The 24,362-nt window shown below is 47.7% G+C and overlaps 1 protein-coding gene across 6 annotated transcripts in view; it reads right to left on the reverse strand.

The window, feature by feature from the left end:
- The window catches only part of LOC146187733 (beta-hexosaminidase subunit alpha-like), a 709,199-nt gene that overhangs the window by 374,919 nt on the left and 309,918 nt on the right, over positions 1 to 24,362 (reverse strand). For all 6 annotated transcript variants that reach the window (XR_014707407.1, XR_014707408.1, XR_014707409.1 and 3 more), the window contains exon 7: positions 13,100 to 13,208. Coding sequence is in view for 3 of the 6 variants with exons in the window: in XM_084603514.1 (XP_084459640.1) it covers positions 13,100 to 13,208 (109 nt within the window). In the remaining 3 variants the exon portion in view is untranslated. The remainder of the gene's footprint in view (positions 1 to 13,099; positions 13,209 to 24,362) is intronic.

Consider the following 24,362-nt stretch of genomic DNA (forward strand, 5'->3'; position numbering starts at 1 on the left):
AGTACCATCCCCAACGCTTTCCTTGGCCTCGCCGACTGTTGGCTTCTTTCCTTCATGTATTATAACGAGCCCCCTCATTTCCCCTTGATTGATCTGCTTGTAGCTTACGGGGGTCTCGGTTCTGGCAGTCTTGAAGCCATAGGTAGCGTAAGAGGGTTCTAGCACAGCTTTCGCCCTCGCTCTTGATCACGTTCTACGTGACACTGGCGGTAACAAAGGACGTCCCACGTCCGCCGCTATGGCTGAGGGTGGCGGTGGTGAACACTCTCAAGGTTCGTATACAGACAACATAAATACCCAAGAAAGTAGCAGGGGGGACAGCGGCCGATGTAGCTCAGTTGGTAGAGCACCGGACGCGTTATTCGGAGGTCGTGGGTTCGGATCCCACCATCGGCACGTTGTTTTTTCTTCTACTTTGTGTCTAACTATCTTTCCCCTAAAACAGATTACATTACTAATTTCTGTGCTTATCCAAGTAAACATTAAAAAAAAAAAAAAGAAATAAAAGTACCATCCCCAACGCTTTCCTTGGCCTCGCCGACTGTTGGCTTCTTTCCTTCATGTATTATAACGAGCCCCCTCATTTCCCCTTGATTGATCTGCTTGTAGCTTACGGGGGTCTCGGTTCTGGCAGTCTTGAAGCCATAGGTAGCGTAAGAGGGTTCTAGCACAGCTTTCGCCCTCGCTCTTGATCACGTTCTACGTGACACTGGCGGTAACAAAGGACGTCCCACGTCCGCCGCTATGGCTGAGGGTGGCGGTGGTGAACACTCTCAAGGTTCGTATACAGACAACATAAATACCCAAGAAAGTAGCAGGGGGGACAGCGGCCGATGTAGCTCAGTTGGTAGAGCACCGGACGCGTTATTCGGAGGTCGTGGGTTCGGATCCCACCATCGGCACGTTGTTTTTTCTTCTACTTTGTGTCTAACTATCTTTCCCCTAAAACAGATTACATTACTAATTTCTGTGCTTATCCAAGTAAACATTAAAAAAAAAAAGAAATAAAAGTACCATCCCCAACGCTTTCCTTGGCCTCGCCGACTGTTGGCTTCTTTCCTTCATGTATTATAACGAGCCCCCTCATTTCCCCTTGATTGATCTGCTGGTAGCTTACGGGGGTCTCGGTTCTGGCAGTCTTGAAGCCATAGGTAGCGTAAGAGGGTTCTAGCACAGCTTTCGCCCTCGCTCTTGATCACGTTCTACGTGACACTGGCGGTAACAAAGGACGTCCCACGTCCGCCGCTATGGCTGAGGGTGGCGGTGGTGAACACTCTCAAGGTCGTATACAGACAACATAAATACCCAAGAAAGTAGCAGGGGGGACAGCGGCCGATGTAGCTCAGTTGGTAGAGCACCGGACGCGTTATTCGGAGGTCGTGGGTTCGGATCCCACCATCGGCACGTTGTTTTTTCTTCTACTTTGTGTCTAACTATCTTTCCCCTAAAACAGATTACATTACTAATTTCTGTGCTTATCCAAGTAAACATTAAAAAAAAAAAAAAAGAAATAAAAGTATCATCCCCAACGCTTTCCTTGGCCTCGCCGACTGTTGGCTTCTTTCCTTCATGTATTATAACGAGCCCCCTCATTTCCCCTTGATTGATCTGCTTGTAGCTTACGGGGGTCTCGGTTCTGGCAGTCTTGAAGCCATAGGTAGCGTAAGAGGGTTCTAGCACAGCTTTCGCCCTCGCTCTTGATCACGTTCTACGTGACACTGGCGGTAACAAAGGACGTCCCACGTCCGCCGCTATGGCTGAGGGTGGCGGTGGTGAACACTCTCAAGGTTCGTATACAGACAACATAAATACCCAAGAAAGTAGCAGGGGGGACAGCGGCCGATGTAGCTCAGTTGGTAGAGCACCGGACGCGTTATTCGGAGGTCGTGGGTTCGGATCCCACCATCGGCACGTTGTTTTTTCTTCTACTTTGTGTCTAACTATCTTTCCCCTAAAACAGATTACATTACTAATTTCTGTGCTTATCCAAGTAAACATTAAAAAAAAAAAAAGAAATAAAAGTACCATCCCCAACGCTTTCCTTGGCCTCGCCGACTGTTGGCTTCTTTCCTTCATGTATTATAACGAGCCCCCTCATTTCCCCTTGATTGATCTGCTTGTAGCTTACGGGGGTCTCGGTTCTGGCAGTCTTGAAGCCATAGGTAGCGTAAGAGGGTTCTAGCACAGCTTTCGCCCTCGCTCTTGATCACGTTCTACGTGACACTGGCGGTAACAAAGGACGTCCGTCCGCCGCTATGGCTGAGGGTGGCGGTGGTGAACACTCTCAAGATTCGTATACAGACAACATAAATACCCAAGAAAGTAGCAGGGGGGACAGCGGCCGATGTAGCTCAGTTGGTAGAGCACCGGACGCGTTATTCGGAGGTCCTGGGTTCGGATCCCACCATCGGCACGTTGTTTTTTCTTCTACTTTGTGTCTAACTATCTTTCCCCTGAAACAGATTACATTACTAATTTCTGTGCTTATCCAAGTAAACATTAAAAAAAAAAAAAAAGAAACAAAGTACCATCCCCAACGCTTTCCTTGGCCTCGCCGACTGTTGGCTTCTTTCCTTCATGTATTATAACGAGCCCCCTCATTTCCCCTTGATTGATCTGCTTGTAGCTTACGGGGGTCTCGGTTCTGGCAGTCTTGAAGCCATAGGTAGCGTAAGAGGGTTCTAGCACAGCTTTCGCCCTCGCTCTTGATCACGTTCTACGTGACACTGGCGGTAACAAAGGACGTCCCACGTCCGCCGCTATGGCTGAGGGTGGCGGTGGTGAACACTCTCAAGGTTCGTATACAGACAACATAAATACCCAAGAAAGTAGCAGGGGGGACAGCGGCCGATGTAGCTCAGTTGGTAGAGCACCGGACGCGTTATTCGGAGGTCGTGGGTTCGGATCCAACCATCGGCACGTTGTTTTTTCTTCTACTTTGTGTCTAACTATCTTTCCCCTAAAACAGATTACATTACTAATTTCTGTGCTTATCCAAGTAAACATTAAAAAAAAAAAAGAAATAAAAGTACCATCCCCAACGCTTTCCTTGGCCTCGCCGACTGTTGGCTTCTTTCCTTCATGTATTATAACGAGCCCCCTCATTTCCCCTTGATTGATCTGCTTGTAGCTTACGGGGGTCTCGGTTCTGGCAATCTTGAAGCCATAGGTAGCGTAAGAGGGTTCTAGCACAGCTTTCGCCCCCGCTCTTGATCACGTTCTACGTGACACTGGCGGTAACAAAGGACGTCCCACGTCCGCCGCTATGGCTGAGGGTGGCGGTGGTGAACACTCTCAAGGTTCGTATACAGACAACATAAATACCCAAGAAAGTAGCAGGGGGGACAGCGGCCGATGTAGCTCAGTTGGTAGAGCACCGGACGCGTTATTCGGAGGTCGTGGGTTCGGATCCCACCATCGGCACGTTGTTTTTTCTTCTACTTTGTGTCTAACTATCTTTCCCCTAAAACAGATTACATTACTAATTTCTGTGCTTATCTAAGTAAACATTAAAAAAAAAAAAAGAAATAAAAGTACCATCCCCAACGCTTTCCTTGGCCTCGCCGACTGTTGGCTTCTTTCCTTCATGTATTATAACGAGCCCCCTCATTTCCCCTTGATTGATCTGCTTGTAGCTTACGGGGGTCTCGGTTCTGGCAGTCTTGAAGCCATAGGTAGCGTAAGAGGGTTCTAGCACAGCTTTCGCCCTCGCTCTTGATCACGTTCTACGTGACACTGGCGGTAACAAAGGACGTCCCACGTCCGCCGCTATGGCTGAGGGTGGCGGTGGTGAACACTCTCAAGGTTCGTATACAGACAACATAAATACCCAAGAAAGTAGCAGGGGGGACAGCGGCCGATGTAGCTCAGTTGGTAGAGCACCGGACGCGTTATTCGGAGGTCGTGGGTTCGGATCCCACCATCGGCACGTTGTTTTTTCTTCTACTTTGTGTCTAACTATCTTTCCCCTAAAACAGATTACATTACTAATTTCTGTGCTTATCCAAGTAAACATTAAAAAAAAAAAAAAGAAATAAAAGTACCATCCCCAACGCTTTCCTTGGCCTCGCCGACTGTTGGCTTCTTTCCTTCATGTATTATAACGAGCCCCCTCATTTCCCCTTGATTGATCTGCTTGTAGCTTACGGGGGTCTCGGTTCTGGCAGTCTTGAAGCCATAGGTAGCGTAAGAGGGTTCTAGCACAGCTTTCGCCCTCGCTCTTGATCACGTTCTACGTGACACTGGCGGTAACAAAGGACGTCCCACGTCCGCCGCTATGGCTGAGGGTGGCGGTGGTGAACACTCTCAAGGTTCGTATACAGACAACATAAATACCCAAGAAAGTAGCAGGGGGGACAGCGGCCGATGTAGCTCAGTTGGTAGAGCACCGGACGCGTTATTCGGAGGTCGTGGGTTCGGATCCAACCATCGGCACGTTGTTTTTTCTTCTACTTTGTGTCTAACTATCTTTCCCCTAAAACAGATTACATTACTAATTTCTGTGCTTATCCAAGTAAACATTAAAAAAAAAAAAAGAAATAAAAGTACCATCCCCAACGCTTTCCTTGGCCTCGCCGACTGTTGGCTTCTTTCCTTCATGTATTATAACGAGCCCCCTCATTTCCCCTTGATTGATCTGCTTGTAGCTTACGGGGGTCTCGGTTCTGGCAATCTTGAAGCCATAGGTAGCGTAAGAGGGTTCTAGCACAGCTTTCGCCCTCGCTCTTGATCACGTTCTACGTGACACTGGCGGTAACAAAGGACGTCCCACGTCCGCCGCTATGGCTGAGGGTGGCGGTGGTGAACACTCTCAAGGTTCGTATACAGACAACATAAATACCCAAGAAAGTAGCAGGGGGGACAGCGGCCGATGTAGCTCAGTTGGTAGAGCACCGGACGCGTTATTCGGAGGTCGTGGGTTCGGATCCCACCATCGGCACGTTGTTTTTTCTTCTACTTTGTGTCTAACTATCTTTCCCCTAAAACAGATTACATTACTAATTTCTGTGCTTATCCAAGTAAACATTAAAACAAAAAAAAAAGAAATAAAAGTACCATCCCCAACGCTTTCCTTGGCCTCGCCGACTGTTGGCTTCTTTCCTTCATGTATTATAACGAGCCCCCTCATTTCCCCTTGATTGATCTGCTTGTAGCTTACGGGGGTCTCGGTTCTGGCAGTCTTGAAGCCATAGGTAGCGTAAGAGGGTTCTAGCACAGCTTTCGCCCTCGCTCTTGATCACGTTCTACGTGACACTGGCGGTAACAAAGGACGTCCCACGTCCGCCGCTATGGCTGAGGGTGGCGGTGGTGAACACTCTCAAGGTTCGTATACAGACAACATAAATACCCAAGAAAGTAGCAGGGGGGACAGCGGCCGATGTAGCTCAGTTGGTAGAGCACCGGACGCGTTATTCGGAGGTCGTGGGTTCGGATCCCACCATCGGCACGTTGTTTTTTCTTCTACTTTGTGTCTAACTATCTTTCCCCTAAAACAGATTACATTACTAATTTCCGTGCTTATCCAAGTAAACATTAAAAAAAAAAAGAAATAAAAGTACCATCCCCAACGCTTTCCTTGGCCTCGCCGACTGTTGGCTTCTTTCCTTCATGTATTATAACGAGCCCCCTCATTTCCCCTTGATTGATCTGCTTGTAGCTTACGGGGGTCTCGGTTCTGGCAGTCTTGAAGCCATAGGTAGCGTAAGAGGGTTCTAGCACAGCTTTCGCCCTCGCTCTTGATCACGTTCTACGTGACACTGGCGGTAACAAAGGACGTCCCACGTCCGCCGCTATGGCTGAGGGTGGCGGTGGTGAACACTCTCAAGGTTCGTATACAGACAACATAAATACCCAAGAAAGTAGCAGGGGGGACAGCGGCCGATGTAGCTCAGTTGGTAGAGCACCGGACGCGTTATTCGGAGGTCGTGGGTTCGGATCCCACCATCGGCACGTTGTTTTTTCTTCTACTTTGTGTCTAACTATCTTTCCCCTAAAACAGATTACATTACTAATTTCTGTGCTTATCCAAGTAAACATTAAAAAAAAAAAAAAAAGAAATAAAAGTACCATCCCAACGCTTTCCTTGGCCTCGCCGACTGTTGGCTTCTTTCCTTCATGTATTATAACGAGCCCCCTCATTTCCCCTTGATTGATCTGCTTGTAGCTTACGGGGGTCTCGGTTCTGGCAGTCTTGAAGCCATAGGTAGCGTAAGAGGGTTCTAGCACAGCTTTCGCCCTCGCTCTTGATCACGTTCTACGTGACACTGGCGGTAACAAAGGACGTCCCACGTCCGCCGCTATGGCTGAGGGTGGCGGTGGTGAACACTCTCAAGTTCCTATACAGACAACATAAATACCCAAGAAAGTAGCAGGGGGGACAGCGGCCGATGTAGCTCAGTTGGTAGAGCACCGGACGCGTTATTCGGAGGTCGTGGGTTCGGATCCCACCATCGGCACGTTGTTTTTTCTTCTACTTTGTGTCTAACTATCTTTCCCCTAAAACAGATTACATTACTAATTTCTGTGCTTATCCAAGTAAACATTAAAAAAAAAAAAAAAAGAAATAAAAGTACCATCCCCAACGCTTTCCTTGGCCTCGCCGACTGTTGGCTTCTTTCCTTCATGTATTATAACGAGCCCCCTCATTTCCCCTTGATTGATCTGCTGGTAGCTTACGGGGGTCTCGGTTCTGGCAGTCTTGAAGCCATAGGTAGCGTAAGAGGGTTCTAGCACAGCTTTCGCCCTCGCTCTTGATCACGTTCTACGTGACACTGGCGGTAACAAAGGACGTCCCACGTCCGCCGCTATGGCTGAGGGTGGCGGTGGTGAACACTCTCAAGGTTCGTATACAGACAACATAAATACCCAAGAAAGTAGCAGGGGGGACAGCGGCCGATGTAGCTCAGTTGGTAGAGCACCGGACGCGTTATTCGGAGGTCGTGGGTTCGGATCCCACCATCGGCACGTTGTTTTTTCTTCTACTTTGTGTCTAACTATCTTTCCCCTAAAACAGATTACATTACTAATTTCTGTGCTTATCCAAGTAAACATTAAAAAAAAAAATAAAAAAGAAATAAAAGTACCATCCCCAACGCTTTCCTTGGCCTCGCCGACTGTTGGCTTCTTTCCTTCATGTATTATAACGAGCCCCCTCATTTCCCCTTGATTGATCTGCTTGTAGCTTACGGGGGTCTCGGTTCTGGCAGTCTTGAAGCCATAGGTAGCGTAAGAGGGTTCTAGCACAGCTTTCGCCCTCGCTCTTGATCACGTTCTACGTGACACTGGCGGTAACAAAGGACGTCCCACGTCCGCCGCTATGGCTGAGGGTGGCGGTGGTGAACACTCTCAAGGTTCGTATACAGACAACATAAATACCCAAGAAAGTAGCAGGGGGGACAGCGGCCGATGTAGCTCAGTTGGTAGAGCACCGGACGCGTTATTCGGAGGTCGTGGGTTCGGATCCCACCATCGGCACGTTGTTTTTTCTTCTACTTTGTGTCTAACTATCTTTCCCCTAAAACAGATTACATTACTAATTTCTGTGCTTATCCAAGTAAACATTAAAAAAAAAAAGAAATAAAAGTACCATCCCCAACGCTTTCCTTGGCCTCGCCGACTGTTGGCTTCTTTCCTTCATGTATTATAACGAGCCCCCTCATTTCCCCTTGATTGATCTGCTTGTAGCTTACGGGGGTCTCGGTTCTGGCAGTCTTGAAGCCATAGGTAGCGTAAGAGGGTTCTAGCACAGCTTTCGCCCTCGCTCTTGATCACGTTCTACGTGACACTGGCGGTAACAAAGGACGTCCCACGTCCGCCGCTATGGCTGAGGGTGGCGGTGGTGAACACTCTCAAGGTTCGTATACAGACAACATAAATACCCAAGAAAGTAGCAGGGGGGACAGCGGCCGATGTAGCTCAGTTGGTAGAGCACCGGACGCGTTATTCGGAGGTCGTGGGTTCGGATCCCACCATCGGCACGTTGTTTTTTCTTCTACTTTGTGTCTAACTATCTTTCCCCTAAAACAGATTACATTACTAATTTCTGTGCTTATCCAAGTAAACATTAAAAAAAAAAAAGAAATAAAAGTACCATCCCCAACGCTTTCCTTGGCCTCGCCGACTGTTGGCTTCTTTCCTTCATGTATTATAACGAGCCCCCTCATTTCCCCTTGATTGATCTGCTTGTAGCTTACGGGGGTCTCGGTTCTGGCAGTCTTGAAGCCATAGGTAGCGTAAGAGGGTTCTAGCACAGCTTTCGCCCTCGCTCTTGATCACGTTCTACGTGACACTGGCGGTAACAAAGGACGTCCCACGTCCGCCGCTATGGCTGAGGGTGGCGGTGGTGAACACTCTCAAGGTTCGTATACAGACAACATAAATACCCAAGAAAGTAGCAGGGGGGACAGCGGCCGATGTAGCTCAGTTGGTAGAGCACCGGACGCGTTATTCGGACGTCGTGGGTTCGGATCCCACCATCGGCACGTTGTTTTTTCTTCTACTTTGTGTCTAACTATCTTTCCCCTAAAACAGATTACATTACTAATTTCTGTGCTTATCCAAGTAAACATTAAAAAAAAAAAAAAAAGAAATAAAAGTACCATCCCCAACGCTTTCCTTGGCCTCGCCGACTGTTGGCTTCTTTCCTTCATGTATTATAACGAGCCCCCTCATTTCCCCTTGATTGATCTGCTTGTAGCTTACGGGGGTCTCGGTTCTGGCAGTCTTGAAGCCATAGGTAGCGTAAGAGGGTTCTAGCACAGCTTTCGCCCTCGCTCTTGATCACGTTCTACGTGACACTGGCGGTAACAAAGGACGTCCCACGTCCGCCGCTATGGCTGAGGGTGGCGGTGGTGAACACTCTCAAGGTTCGTATACAGACAACATAAATACCCAAGAAAGTAGCAGGGGGGACAGCGGCCGATGTAGCTCAGTTGGTAGAGCACCGGACGCGTTATTCGGAGGTCGTGGGTTCGGATCCCACCATCGGCACGTTGTTTTTTCTTCTACTTTGTGTCTAACTATCTTTCCCCTAAAACAGATTACATTACTAATTTCTGTGCTTATCCAAGTAAACATTAAAAAAAAAAAAGAAATAAAAGTACCATCCCCAACGCTTTCCTTGGCCTCGCCGACTGTTGGCTTCTTTCCTTCATGTATTATAACGAGCCCCCTCATTTCCCCTTGATTGATCTGCTTGTAGCTTACGGGGGTCTCGGTTCTGGCAGTCTTGAAGCCATAGGTAGCGTAAGAGGGTTCTAGCACAGCTTTCGCCCTCGCTCTTGATCACGTTCTACGTGACACTGGCGGTAACAAAGGACGTCCCACGTCCGCCGCTATGGCTGAGGGTGGCGGTGGTGAACACTCTCAAGGTTCGTATACAGACAACATAAATACCCAAGAAAGTAGCAGGGGGGACAGCGGCCGATGTAGCTCAGTTGGTAGAGCACCGGACGCGTTATTCGGAGGTCGTGGGTTCGGATCCCACCATCGGCACGTTGTTTTTTCTTCTACTTTGTGTCTAACTATCTTTCCCCTAAAACAGATTACATTACTAATTTCTGTGCTTATCCAAGTAAACATTAAAAAAAAAAAGAAATAAAAGTACCATCCCCAACGCTTTCCTTGGCCTCGCCGACTGTTGGCTTCTTTCCCTCATGTATTATAACGAGCCCCCTCATTTCCCCTTGATTGATCTGCTTGTAGCTTACGGGGGTCTCGGTTCTGGCAGTCTTGAAGCCATAGGTAGCGTAAGAGGGTTCTAGCACAGCTTTCGCCCTCGCTCTTGATCACGTTCTACGTGACACTGGCGGTAACAAAGGACGTCCCACGTCCGCCGCTATGGCTGAGGGTGGCGGTGGTGAACACTCTCAAGGCTCGTATACAGACAACATAAATACCCAAGAAAGTAGCAGGGGGGACAGCGGCCGATGTAGCTCAGTTGGTAGAGCACCGGACGCGTTATTCGGAGGTCGTGGGTTCGGATCCCACCATCGGCACGTTGTTTTTTCTTCTACTTTGTGTCTAACTATCTTTCCCCTAAAACAGATTACATTACTAATTTCTGTGCTTATCCAAGTAAACATTAAAAAAAAAAAAAGAAATAAAAGTACCATCCCCAACGCTTTCCTTGGCCTCGCCGACTGTTGGCTTCTTTCCTTCATGTATTATAACGAGCCCCCTCATTTCCCCTTGATTGATCTGCTTGTAGCTTACGGGGGTCTCGGTTCTGGCAGTCTTGAAGCCATAGGTAGCGTAAGAGGGTTCTAGCACAGCTTTCGCCCTCGCTCTTGATCACGCTCTACGTGACACTGGCGGTAACAAAGGACGTCCCACGTCCGCCGCTATGGCTGAGGGTGGCGGTGGTGAACACTCTCAAGGTTCGTATACAGACAACATAAATACCCAAGAAAGTAGCAGGGGGGACAGCGGCCGATGTAGCTCAGTTGGTAGAGCACCGGACGCGTTATTCGGAGGTCGTGGGTTCGGATCCCACCATCGGCACGTTGTTTTTTCTTCTACTTTGTGTCTAACTATCTTTCCCCTAAAACAGATTACATTACTAATTTCTGTGCTTATCCAAGTAAACATTAAAAAAAAAAAAAAAAAAAAAAAGAAATAAAAGTACCATCCCCAACGCTTTCCTTGGCCTCGCCGACTGTTGGCTTCTTTCCTTCATGTATTATAACGAGCCCCCTCATTTCCCCTTGATTGATCTGCTTGTAGCTTACGGGGGTCTCGGTTCTGGCAGTCTTGAAGCCATAGGTAGCGTAAGAGGGTTCTAGCACAGCTTTCGCCCTCGCTCTTGATCACGTTCTACGTGACACTGGCGGTAACAAAGGACGTCCCACGTCCGCCGCTATGGCTGAGGGTGGCGGTGGTGAACACTCTCAAGGTTCGTATACAGACAACATAAATACCCAAGAAAGTAGCAGGGGGGACAGCGGCCGATGTAGCTCAGTTGGTAGAGCACCGGACGCGTTATTCGGAGGTCGTGGGTTCGGATCCCACCATCGGCACGTTGTTTTTTCTTCTACTTTGTGTCTAACTATCTTTCCCCTAAAACAGATTACATTACTAATTTCTGTGCTTATCCAAGTAAACATTAAAAAAAAAAAAAAGAAAAAAAAAGAAATAAAAGTACCATCCCCAACGCTTTCCTTGGCCTCGCCGACTGTTGGCTTCTTTCCTTCATATATGTATATATATATATATATATATATATATATATATATATATATATAAATATTCGCCCTCGTTCTTGATCACGTTCTACGTGACGCTGGCGGTAACAAAGGACGTTCCACGTCCGCCGCCTTGGCTGAGGGTGGCGCTGGTGAACACTCTCAAGGTTCGTATACAGACAACATAAATACCCAAGAAAGTAGCAGGGGGGACAGCGGCCGATGTAGCTCAGTTGGAAGAGCATCGGACGCGTTATTCGGAGGTCGTGGGTTCGGTTCCCACCATCGGCACGTTTTTTTTTTTTTTCTACTTTGTGTTTAATTATCTTTCCCCTAAACAGATTACATTACTAATCTCTGTGATAATCCAAGTAAACATTAAAAAAAAAAAAGACAAAGTACCATCTCCAACGCTTTCCTTGGCCTCGCCGACTGTTGGCTTCTTTCCTTCATATATATATATATATATATATATATATATATATATATATATATATAGCTGCTCAGTAACTATAGTTATGCATAAATAAAGTAACAAAAATCATATAAAGAAAGGTGTTTGGCATGGAGACAGATCTCACCAGTACTTGCTTAGAAGAAGCAGAACGAAGACTAGGGACGAACACAGCGCTATGTTCGTCCATAGTCTTCGTTCTTTCCTTTGGCCGCGTGTATTTGCGCTGAGAACTATGCTCTTAAATCTAGAATACCAACAACTAGCTCTAATTAGAAGAAGTATTCAGACTAGGAATGGGAGCAATTATGGATAACAGTTGTTGGAAAATATCCCTGTAATCTGCGATTCGCTGCTGATGGCATTGCCTTGCTAAGTAACTCATGGGACGAATTGCAAGGAATGATTGAGGACTTGGACAAGAAAAGCAGAAAGGTAGGCTTCAAAATCAATATGCAAAAGATTACGGCAATGTTTAACAGCATCGGGAAGGAACACCAGTTTCCAATAGCTGGCGAATTACTGGAACTTGTAGGCGAATATGTCTTCTTAGGAGAGGTAGTAGCCGCAGATCCGGACCAAGAGAGGGGAATAACTAGATGAATAAAATTGGGATGAAGCGCGTTTGGCAAGTTCTCGCAGATTATGACTAGCAGTTTACCGGTATCGCTCAAGAGGAAATTATACAGCAGTAGCATTTTGCCTGTACTCACCTAAGGGACCGTGGAGGCTAACGAAAGGGGTTCTAATAAACTTGAGGACAACCCAGAGGGCTATGGAACGAAAAACGGTGGAACGTTAAGAGATAGGAAGAGTGCAGAGTGGGTCGCAGAAAGAACTCGGGTTACTGATGATCTAGTGGAGATCAATGAGAAGAAATCGGCATTGGTAGGGCATGTAGTGCGAAGAGAGGATTACCGATGGTCGCTTAGGATAACAAATTGGATTCCCAGGGAAGGAAAGCGTAGCAGTTGTGGCAGAAAGTTAGGTAGGCGTATATGGTTAAGAAGTTCGCATGGTTCAAGTGGATACAGCTAGCACAGGACTGGGTTGTTTATAGTAATATGGGAAAGGCCTTCGCTATGCAGTGGGTATAGTCAGGTTGATGGTGATGATGATGATGATCGCTCGTTCTATTTTTCCTATAGCTTAGCTCACGCTCGACTTTAACTTCCCCGCAAGAAGGCACAGAAACTAGAACATCACCGGCATGTAAGCCGTTTTGTACACTATAAGAGAGCCACTATTCAATACTGCGAACCAGATCGGATCCATAGGACTCTTGTTTATGAAGGGGATTGCCTGTGAGAAACTACGATTTCCACATATGAAATTTATCACGACTATTTCCTGAAATCAGAATCCAAGACCTACCACTGTACTTCCTGTAGCTTGCCAGCTGGCACTGCTGCAGACTTAGTATTCTATTTTCCTTCCGAAAAAGTTTGGCTAGGGAGCCCCCTACCTGGTGTGTCGAATTCGGCCATAATGCGGATGCCCCTGACAGCGGCCTCGTCGATGATGTACTGCACGTCAGCAGGCTTGTACACGTGCGTCTCGGGGTCGAAGGCGCCCTGAAAGACAGCGGACGCATTATTCCGCATGCGCAAACCAACTGAAAGAAAACAAGGTGCAACAAGGCGAGCTTCCCTTAAAATACTGCCACTTGTTTCTTAAGTAAGTAGACCTCGGCTTGCCAGTACTTAAACGCCACCTTAACACAGGTGGTCAATAAATTAGATTATAGTCACATCAACAACACTTACGGAATCCATTAATTCGCAAAATGGCGCGATTAGGAAGTTTATTGCGGTCTCAATGGATATTTGATTAGACGAAACGAAATGTTTCATGCCTTCTGCAGTCGCCAGAGTTATTCGTGGTTTTGCGTTTGTTTAAATCATAATACTGCATAAACGGAACAAATTCACCTGACTAGAAAGTGCATTACGTGCCTGGTTAAGAAAAGGGTCTTTTCAAGTTGCGTTTTTATTTATTTTGATTCCCAAGAGAAAGAATTTGAGGTAACCCATACAGAAAAAATTCAGTTTTCTCCTTGACGTAGTCATGACACCAATTTGGAATATAAACTGTTTATTGCATCTTATTCTTGATGTGCCAAGAAACCTTAAAGTTTAAGCCGCATCGGAGCAGCAGATATTGTTAAAACTAGCATTTTTGTTTCTTCGTGAACAGCTTGTTGATGTGGCAGTCGGTGACGACATAGGCCGCGTCATCTGCTGCATGTTCTGTGCACGAGCAGCGTCAACCGCGAAGCCGCGATTATGTCGGCCAAACAGCAGTCATGCCGCCAACTGAGCTTTTCGTCGATCTCTGTTAGTGATTTTAACATATGGACTAGCGGCAGCGGGATTCAGGTGCACGTCGGAATACCCCTCAAAAGCAACTCATAAGCCTATATAGTACCGTCCGAGGGCGCTTTTTTTCGAATCACCAAATGCCACAACCGTGCAGTAACGGCGCCCGCGAAGGACTCTGGCTTCTCCCCAATTCTCACTAGGCCTAAATTACTTTGAACGGCACTTTGTAATAGACCAGTGAGGCGTTTTAGTAAATGGACTACTCGATCATGAAACTTCTTTACTCTCAACCCCATTGGTTTGTAGTGAAGGAAATTATTATTCCCAGCGACGCCTTAGGAGCGGAGCTATCGTACAAGAACGCGGACTCCTCACTGGCTGTGAGCAACTCCCCCCGCACGAGTCGGTATTTCTCAAAAAGCACTCATTTTTTAAATTCATTTTTTCGAGGGCCTCTTATGATTGTGGGAAAAAACAAATTTTAGCATGCTTTTCTGACACAAAGGATCCGCCGTAGCGGCCCGGTCGGCGCGACGTTGTTTACGGCGGTGGGGGAAGTGCTGCCAGCGGACGCTCCGAAGGTGGATGCCTGAACAAGAACTGAATCGCGCTCCACTGTGTTCTGTTTTGAGAAACATGCTGAGTACATTTATTGGAAGTCATGTTAGCACAGTACGTATCGACAGCTTATCGGCGCGTGCACAGCAGCAGACGATGCGGTGGCTGGTGTCGTTCTGTGACGTCATCAATTATCTCAACAGGGCGATCGCTGTAGGCGGGAGGAGGTTCGCAGTGCCAACTTCAGCCACTTATTTCGATATAATGAATGCGTCTAGGGCGCTAAAATTTCGGAAATAGAATAATAAGGTCCAGTATTGTGTGCCAAACAAAAAAACTAATATATTGAATGACCGCTCCAACTTACGTGGTGTCGTTACCTCGCACAAGTAGCTTACCACGCTTCTTCAAATCAAAGCAGCGTTGAAGTGAGCTGTCTAATTTAGCAACACTTCACAGTTGCTCCTAAGAAGGAGGCACTCACAGAGACGAGGAGCGGCTTATATGCTTCTGGCGTTGTCTCGACGCTTAATACTTGAAGCATACTTGTCCAGATTGCTAATAAAGTCAGTGCAACCGTTCAACTTTCTACCTGTCGCAAGAGGCGCTCATATCTGCGTTTGTTGTGTTGCATACGGCGACTGTTTCAATGGTCTAAATTTTTTGGTTTGGAAAACATATTTTGTAGCAGGAAGGGTAGCGAATACTCGCTCTGCCACTTCGAAGTGGGCGTGGCCCGAGCCGGACGAGACACCCTAGAAAACGCAGTCAGTGGGTGTGCATCAAACCATGTATACGGTAAAGAAGTGAAGTAAGCAAGCATTGAATGCATCGTTGCATTTCCTCAAAAAACATCGGGAGAAAGGAGGATGGCTCCATAGTAAGGAGTACATAGTGTCACGTCGTGGTGACAAGGCCGTACCCGCCAAAAGAAGACACAGGCGTGATGGTACTGAAATAACTATTTATTGGGGCTGACTTGAGCCCGCAAAAGAACTAAGCAACCCGACGGCGATAGCAACAAACGTGGTCGCCGGTCGTTGGACAAAAAATGCTCGTCAGACTCGTCAACGCTCAATTTAAAGGCTGCTCAGAACAAAAAGGTAACGTCGCAAACAGCTACCAGCACAAGCTGGAACATTGTAGAAAGGCACACGAGTGGCCGGAATCTTCGGGACAGATCTCGGTGCATCATGCGCTACAACAAAACTGATAAAGGTGTCACTCGCGACATCGAGCATTAACAAACAAAGAATACAGAACTGATACGCGATCCAGAATCAGAGTGATAAGGCCGTGTGGGAGCTGCTGTTAAAAGACAACAAATACAGTAGTTTTGAAGGTTTCGCGGCACTACTCCCCCCTTAAAAAAAAACATCGCCTCGATGTTCCAAAACAAAGGAACTTAAACATAAACACTGCAAAGTTTAAACACCTCAGAATCTTTCCCGCGCGTAATATGGCTTCAGTCGTACAACATGCACAATTTCTGGGCGTGCGCGTCGCCGTTGTGATGCTGACGTTCCGTAGTGCATGACTTCATAGTCCAGTGGTCCGACGCGGCGAATGATTTTTTATGGCCCAAAGTATCGACGCAACAACTTTTCACTTAGTCCGCGACGGCGAACAGGTGTCCAAACCCACACTTAGTCTCCTGGATTGTACTCTGCGTGGCGTCGTCGTAAGCTGTATCGTCGGCTGTCGGTGCGCTGTTGGTCTTTAATACGCAGACGTGCGAGTCGTCGGGCTTCCTCTGCACGCTGCAGGTAGGCGGCGACGTCAAGGTTGTCCTCGTTTGTTACGTGCGGCAGCATTGCGTCGAGCGTCGTGGGCTCCCTGCCGTACACAACCTTGAACGGGGTCGCTCTGGTCGTCTGCTGGACTGCCGTGTTATACGCGAAGATCACGTACGGCAAGATGGCGTACAACGTCCTGTGTTCAGCGTCGACGTACATGGCGATCATGTTCGCGATCGTTTTATTCAGGCGCTCCGTAAGACCATTGGTCTGGGGATGGTACGCAGTTGTTCGTCGATGGCTTGTGTGACTGTATTCCAGGATGGCTTGCGTAAACTATGCCATGAACGCCATTCCCCTGTCTGTGATGAGCACTTCTGGGGCGCCGTGTCGCAAAAGAATTTGTTCGACAAAAAATTTGGCGACTTCTGCCGCGGTACCATTTGGTAGGGCTTTTGCTTCGGCGTAACGGGTAAGGTAGTCAGTGGCCACGATGCTCCACTTGTTACCCATAGACGAAGCTGGGAAGGGGCCGAGGAGATCCATCCCAATTTGTTGAAAGGGCAGGTCTGGGGGCGGAATCGGATTTAGTCTGATTTAGTCCTGCTGGTCTGATAGGTGGCGTCTTGCGTCGTTGGCACTCACGAGATGTCTTCACGTAGTGGGCAACTTCGGCAGGCAGTCGCGGAATGTAGTACTTCTCCTGGATTCGACGCAACGTGCGTGCAAATCAGAGATGGCCTGCTGTGGGCTCATCATGCAACGCCTGCAGAATTTCCTGCCGGAGGTTTTTAGGCACTACAAGAAGTTGCGCAGTCCTGTTGGGTGCGAAGTTCTTCTTCACGAGGAGGCCATTGCTTAACGCGAACGAAGATAAATGTCGCCTTAACATACCAGGAGGGGAAGTGATCTTTCCTTCTAAGTAATCGGCTAGCGCTTTCAGCTCAGGGTCTGATCGATGTTGTTCTGCGAAACTGCTGGCGCTTACCGGTCTCATAAAGGCGTCGTCGTCCTTCGGGGGAGCGTCGACGGGAGCGCGTGATAAGCAGTCTGCGTCGGAATGCTTCCGGCCCGACTTATAGGCTACAGTCAAGTCAAATTCTTAAGTCGTAGGCTTCACCTGGCAAGGCGGCCGGAGGGATCTTTCAAATTAGCCAGTCAGCAGAGCACGTGATGGTCGCTTACCACCTTGAATGGTCGGCCGTATAGGTATGGACTAAACTTAGAAGTGGCCCAGATGATCGCAAGGCAATCCTTCGCGGTCGTCGACTAATTGACCGGCTTTTGTGAGGAACCTGCTAGCATAGGCGATTACTTTCTCCTGTCCGGCACTCTTCTGGACGAGAACGGCTCCTAGGCCCACACTGCTCGCGTCGGTGTGAATTTCGGTCTCGGCGTTTTCATCAAAGTGGCCAAGTACAGGGGGGCATTGCAGGCGGTGCTTAAGCTCGTCGAAGGCTTCTCCTTGCGGCGCTTCCCATTTAAAAAGTACGTCAGCCTTTGTAAGCTGCGTCAATGGTTAGGCGATCCGCGAAAAGTTTCTGACAAATCGTCGATAATAAGCGCGCAGCCCAAGGAATCGACGCACAGCTTTCTTGTAGGCAGGCGGTGGGAATTGTGTGATTGCAGCTGTTTTCTCCGGGTCTGGGCGGATACCGTCCTTGCTAACGATGTGACCTAGGAACTGGAGTTCTTCGTAGGCGAAGTGACACTTCCCTGCTTTTAGCGTTAGTCCCGATGACTTGATGCCTTCCAGCACTGTCTGTAATCGTTTTAGGTGGTCTTCAAAGTTTTGCGAGAAGACAACAACGTCGTCCAAATATACCAAACAAATGTGCCGCTTCAAGCCTGCCAGGACTGTGTCCATTACTGGTTGAAATGCGGCTGGTGCGGAGCAGAGGCCAAATGGCATCACCTAGAACTAAAAAAAGACTGTCCGGTGTGATGAATGCGGCCGTCTCGCTATCTCTTTCGTCGACCTCAATTTGCCAATATCCGCTCTTCAGGTCCATCGATGAGAAGTACCTTGCATTGCAGAGCCGATTGAGAGTGTCGTCGATGGGGGGAGCGGGTAGACATCCTTCTTCGTTACGCTATTCAAGCGGCGGTATTCAACGGAGAAGCAAAGTGTACAGTCTTTCTTCTTCCCCAAAACGACTGGTGCCGCCCAGGGGCTGTTCGATAGCTGGATTACGTCCTCACGCAGCATTTTCTCAACTTGATCACGAATGGCCTGGCGTTCTCGCGGCGATACACGATAAGGGCTTTGGCGCAGAGGTCGGGCGTGTTTGCCCGTTATAATGCGGTGCTTGGCCAGTGGTGTTTGTCGCACCTTCGATGATGAGGAGAAGTAATCCCCGTAGCTTCGAAGAAGACTGAGAATCTGGTCTTTCCTGCTGTGGGTCAATGCCGGGTTGATGTCAAATGTAGGCTGACGGAATAGGTCCGGTGCGTCTTCCAGCGTTTGGTCTTGGAGGGCGAATACATCTTTGAGGTCGGCTAATTCGTCGAGAAAAGCGATCGTCGTGCCCTTGTTGAGATGCCGGTATTCTTCGGTGAAGTTTGTTACCAAAACCTGAGCTTGACCTCTCCGGAATTTCGCGATGCCTCTTGCGATGCCGACACCTCGTTCTAAGAGCAATTCGATATTTCCTTCGACGATGCCTTCAGCGGTTTCGATATTAGCACTACCTACGCAGACTGCGATGCTTGATCGCGGCGGGACGGTCAATTCTTCATCGAGGACGTTTAGAGCGATGTGTCATCGACGTCGTCGTAGCACGAATGGCTTTGCCTGCAGAGAGCTTGGATCGCAGGTCGATGATAGCCCTGTGTTCATTTAGGAAGTCCATGCCTAAAATCACGTCGCGGGAGCACTGCTGCAAGACCACAAAGCTGGTGGCGTAAGTACGCTCATTTACAGTTATTCTTGGAGTGCATCGTCCCGATGGAGTAATCAGGTTGCCACCTGCGGTGCGAATCAGCGGGCCATCGCAAGCGGTGGTAACTTTCCTGAGCTGAGAGGCCAACAGTCCAGTAATGACTGAATAGTCAACGCCGGTGTCTACTAGGGCAGTGACTCTGCGACCGTCGATATCAACTTCAAGGTCACTTGTTCGCGTCCTCACATTGCACGTGGGCCTTGGTGTCCGATCTCGGCTCCGTCGTTTCTTCAGGTCATGGCCGGGGTATACCGTTGTTACTTCGCTGGGTACGGTGTCGGCTTGGAATGTGGTCGTGTTGTCGTCGATGTTTTCGTGTGGAGCGGCGGTGAAATGGCTGCGTCGTCGTTAGTGGTCGTCTGCGGCGGAGAATGTTCGTCTTTTCGCTGTTGAGCAACCTCACCTCCAAAGGTTGCTGCCTTTAGTTTCCCCTGCGCGGGCTTGGAGACCTTCCGCGCACACTTTCATCGCAGTTACGGCCTGGCGACGCAAAGCGGGCCCTGTACGGCGATGGAAACCTGAACCGACGGCTTGGTGGCGCAGTCTCACCGCTACGCAGATAGTTGTCGATTTCTTGCGGTCGTTCACCTGGGCGTGGCAGTGGAGCGTCGACTGCAAGTCCGCGGAGACCGATTCGTCGGTACGGGCAGTGGCGCAGAATGTGGCCGGCCTCACCGCAGTGGAAGCATAATGGCCGGTTGTTTGTTTTCCTCCGGGCGTCGCACTTCCTGGGGCTTGGGGGTTGTTGGTAGAAGAAGAGACATCTGGGCGAGTTGGTATGGTGATGGCATCAATCGGCGGAGCTCCTCTCACACGATCTCCCGGATGAGGTCCTGAAGGTTCTCTCCGCTTGCAAATGCGCTTGGGTAGTGGGTTGAGCAGTCCGGCTGAAGTGGTCGCTCGTAGTGGAGCATCCGGGTAGCCAACGTCTTCTCGATAGTAGACGCCTCCGTTTCAAATTCCGCAACGGTTTTTGGCGGATTTCGGACAAGACTTGCAAAAAGCGATTCTTTAACGCCTCGCTATAAAAATAGGACTCTCTCACCTTCGGTCATGTTAGAGTCGGCGCGGCGAAAGAGACGCTTCATCTCCTCAACGTACGCCAGGACAGGCTCGTTAGGAAGTTGAAGTCTTGACTGAAGGAGGGCCTGGGCTCTTTCCTTTCGGACGAAGCTTGAAAAGGCAGTCAAAACGCTTCTTTGAAAATCTCCCAATCCTTCATAGCTGCCTCATGATTTTCGAACCAAACTCGGGCATGTCCTTGAAGAACAAAGTATACCTGCCTGAGTTTCGCAGTGTCGTTCCAGCCTTTGAATTCTGCCTCATGGTCGAAAAGGTCCATCCAGTCTCCAGCATCTTCATCCGGTTGTCCATGGGAGCAGGGGCGCTCACGGGGTTGGACGAAAACAACCGGTGCTGTAGGCTGGGCCATTGTCAGCGTCGATGCCTTCCGAGATCAAATGGGGTCAGGCAGCAGACCGTGTTCGGGTTGTAGGCCTTGAAGTCGGCGGCTGGCTCGGTGACCTGTAGGCTGGTCTTCCAGGGCGACCGGAACACGGCTTGGGCCTTCGCTTGAAGGATCAAAGGCAGCACCTCCACTAGATGTCACGTAGTGGTGACAAGGTCATACACGCCAAAAGAAGACACAGGCGTGATGGTACTGAAATAACTCTTTATTGCGGCTGACTTGCGCCCTCAAAAGAACTAAGCAAATCGGCGGCGGCGATAGCAATAAACGTGCTCATCGGTCGTCGGACAAAGAATGCTCGTCACACTCGTCAACGCTCGATATAAAGGCTGCTCAGAACAATCTAGATAACGTCGCAAACAGCTGCCAGCACAAGCTGGAACATTGTAGAAAGACACACGAGTGGCCGGAATCTTCGGGACAGATCTCGGTGCATCATGCGCTACAACAAAATTGATAAAGGTGTCACTCGCGACATCGAGCATTAACAAAGAAAGAATACAGAACTGATACGCGATCCAGAATCAGAGTGATAAGGCCGTGCGGCGGCGGCTGTTAAAAAACAACAAATACTGTTTTGAAGGTTTCGCGGCAATAGTAAGTGGACCAAAGGAAGGGGTTCCAAAATTAAGGTCCGCTGTTATGTGCGGCAGTGCTGGGTCCCCGTTCGCGTACATTTACCCTAATCTCGTAATTTGTGCCTCTATCATTTCACGCATTACCATAACGCTTCCTCTCTAACCAAGGGGGCCTGCGTGGTTTAGCGTATCTGACCCGGAATCCCCTTTGGATCACCCTCCCATCTCAAATAAGAGTTTGCAGTTCCTGCTAGCTAGGCCGTCTCGTGACGTCACACATCAACTGCCTGTCTTGACCACGATTCTGCTTTGCTTCTTCAAACTTCTCTAGAACAGACTTTGCGCTGTGGATAGCACGTGAAATTTTGGAAGCGCATTTTATAAAGAATGATAGCAACTGTGTTGGTGAGGCCTCAGTTGGCCTGTACAAACACGAAATACCTTTTCTGAACTCCGTCCTTTAGGGTGTGATGAGTAAGCACGTGTTTCATGGCCTGTTGCGCATGTAGTACGTTGCGCGAATGCGCTGACTTTTCCATATTTAAGGGTTCCGTCCCTGGTAAATCATTTGATACTTTGCGCTCATCCTGTGCTACGTGTCCTTCTTTTGTGCTCTGTTTTTAGCGGATATTTGCCATGGCTTCGGCAGACATTCACCAACTATTCCGACAGAACCGAACACTGGGCGAGTTGGTGAAGATTCAACATTATGTAAAGCGCGAAAAACGAAGACAGGGGGAGAAAAACGCAAACAGACAAGCGCTTTTCTTTTTCCGTGTGTCTCGCTGTACGCAATGTTAAACTAGCCCGAGAACAGCTCTTGCTAAAGGATTTAAATAACTTAATTACTTCGTCCCTGAAGTAAGACTGCTGGCTTTTTCGTTCCCCACCTAGGCACCTAGTTATCGTAATTCATAAGGGAGGTGACAGAAATAATATAAATAACTACCGTCCAATATCCATTTTACCAATATTTTCTAAAGGGCTAGAAAAAACAATTAGTATTCGAATGGATAATTTTTCTCAAAAACACAGTCTGTTGACTGAATGTCAGTTTGGATTCAGGAAAAAGCGTTCCACAGAAAATGCTTTGCTCACCCAAAAAGACATCATCTTGGAAAACATAGAAAAGAAACTAATGACTTTGGGAATCTATATTGATTTCAGCAAAGCCTTTGATCGTGCTAATCACAACCTGGTAATAGACAAGATAGAAAAATATGGTTTCCGTGGTAAGTGCACTCGACTAATTCGTTCATACTTATCCTCACGCTCACAGTTCGTTGAAATTAATGACCATAAGTCACAAATACGATCCATACAAAGCGGTGTGCCTCAGGGCAGCATTCTTGGTCCAGTCCTTTTTCTGTTTTATATAAATGATATAGTGCTAATAGATAATGTGTCCAAATTTGTCATCTACGCTGATGATTGTAACATATTTTTTAGTGGAAAAAATGTGACGGATATTCTACCTCTCGCAAGCTCAGTTTGTTTTCGGCTGCAGGATTGGACTGAGAAAAACAACCTCTTATTAAATGAATCGAAAACAAAATGTGTTTTGTTCCGCGCACCCAGTACATGTCTAGAAATGCCTGAAACCATCATCATTGGTCCATATATAATAAATAGAGAGACATCTGTGAAAACACTTGGCGTTATTTTCTCTGAACACATGCTTTGGAACGACCATGTCGATCATCTTTGCTCAAAAGCGCGAAAGGTAGTTGGAATTCTCAATAGAAATCGACATTTATTTCCTGCCAAAATTAAACAGCTTTTGTATTTATTTATTTATACATTTATTTATACAAGTACCTGCAGCGCCCAGGGGCATTATAGCAGGGGGGGCAATAACGGAAAAAAATACCTAAAATGAGCATGTTACAATACCGAAAGTACACAGTAAAGCACATTTAATAATTCCTTATTCCATTCCGTGCTCAGTTACTGCGCACTGGTGTGGGGAAACACTAGTGCGCATAATTTAAACAAACTAATCTTACTACAAAAAAATGCTGTTAGGGCGATAGAAAGTGTTTCATTCAACGAGCATACTAAACCTCTATTCTACAAGTACAAAATAATGAAAGCCGATAGCATATACAAGTTCAAACTAATAAAAAGTTACAATGCAGCAATGCAGGGCAATTTAGATACATTCCTCTCACTCGCCAATCTCCATAAGCAAGAATACATATGCCCTCATCGCCATAAACTACCAGGGAAATTTCCCGTCACGCGCACAGGTTATGGCCGCCAACGCGTTGAATACACACTCCCCCACACACTCAATGACTTTGCGAAGCAAGACATATTCACTACGAAACTTAACAAAAGGGACATAGAGCAGTTATTTATAAACTAGCATTAGTGTAACTAGATGTTTCTTTGTACTTTCGTTTTGTACAGTTCCTAGTACACTGAACAAAAAATCTGAAATGTTACAGTGCTGTCATTGTTGTCAGGGGGGTTGGAGCTTTGTCAAGCTGCTATTGTGCAGCTTTTTCTCCCACCTCCTTTTTTCGCCATGTGTTTTTTGTTTCGGTGAAAATAAAAATTGATTGATTGATTGATTGATTGATTGATTGATTGATTGATTAAAAAAGTAACCGCACAAGGCCAAACCCTACGTGCTTGAGTCGCCAGTGCATTTTTTCTTAGCTGCAAAGTCATTATTAGTTCGAACATGATAGTTGCGCGAAATAGAAAAGCAAAACACAGTGTACGTCACAAGCGCAAACTGCAAGTTATTTTACTGTGCATACGCTGTACATTTTTTAACGAAAAAAGACAGAGCATGCGCAGCCAATGCCTTGAAACCTAGATCATGTTACCGACGTAGAATAGCTGATACAGAGATTCCCTCGTTTTTTTATAAGATACGCTTCCCTTAGTTCACGTGCGAGTGAATTGCGGCTCTTTCCCAGAATCCTAATCTCATTCAGCCTAGGCTGACAGCCGCTGCAGGCCACGCCATGGTCAGCCAAATTAGAACTTTCCCCCGTTGTTACCGATAGGTTCTGCTCCCGTGCACGATCCCTCACGCACAGTCCAGTCTGGCCTACGTACACTTTCCCACAAGAAAGTGAAGTTGCATAGATAACTGCGACGGCACATTCCGC

Source organism: Amblyomma maculatum, chromosome 5 (assembly GCF_055883805.1).
Source record: "Amblyomma maculatum isolate TAMU_Amacu chromosome 5, ASM5588380v1, whole genome shotgun sequence".
In the NCBI taxonomy this organism is placed as follows: domain Eukaryota; kingdom Metazoa; phylum Arthropoda; class Arachnida; order Ixodida; family Ixodidae; genus Amblyomma; species Amblyomma maculatum.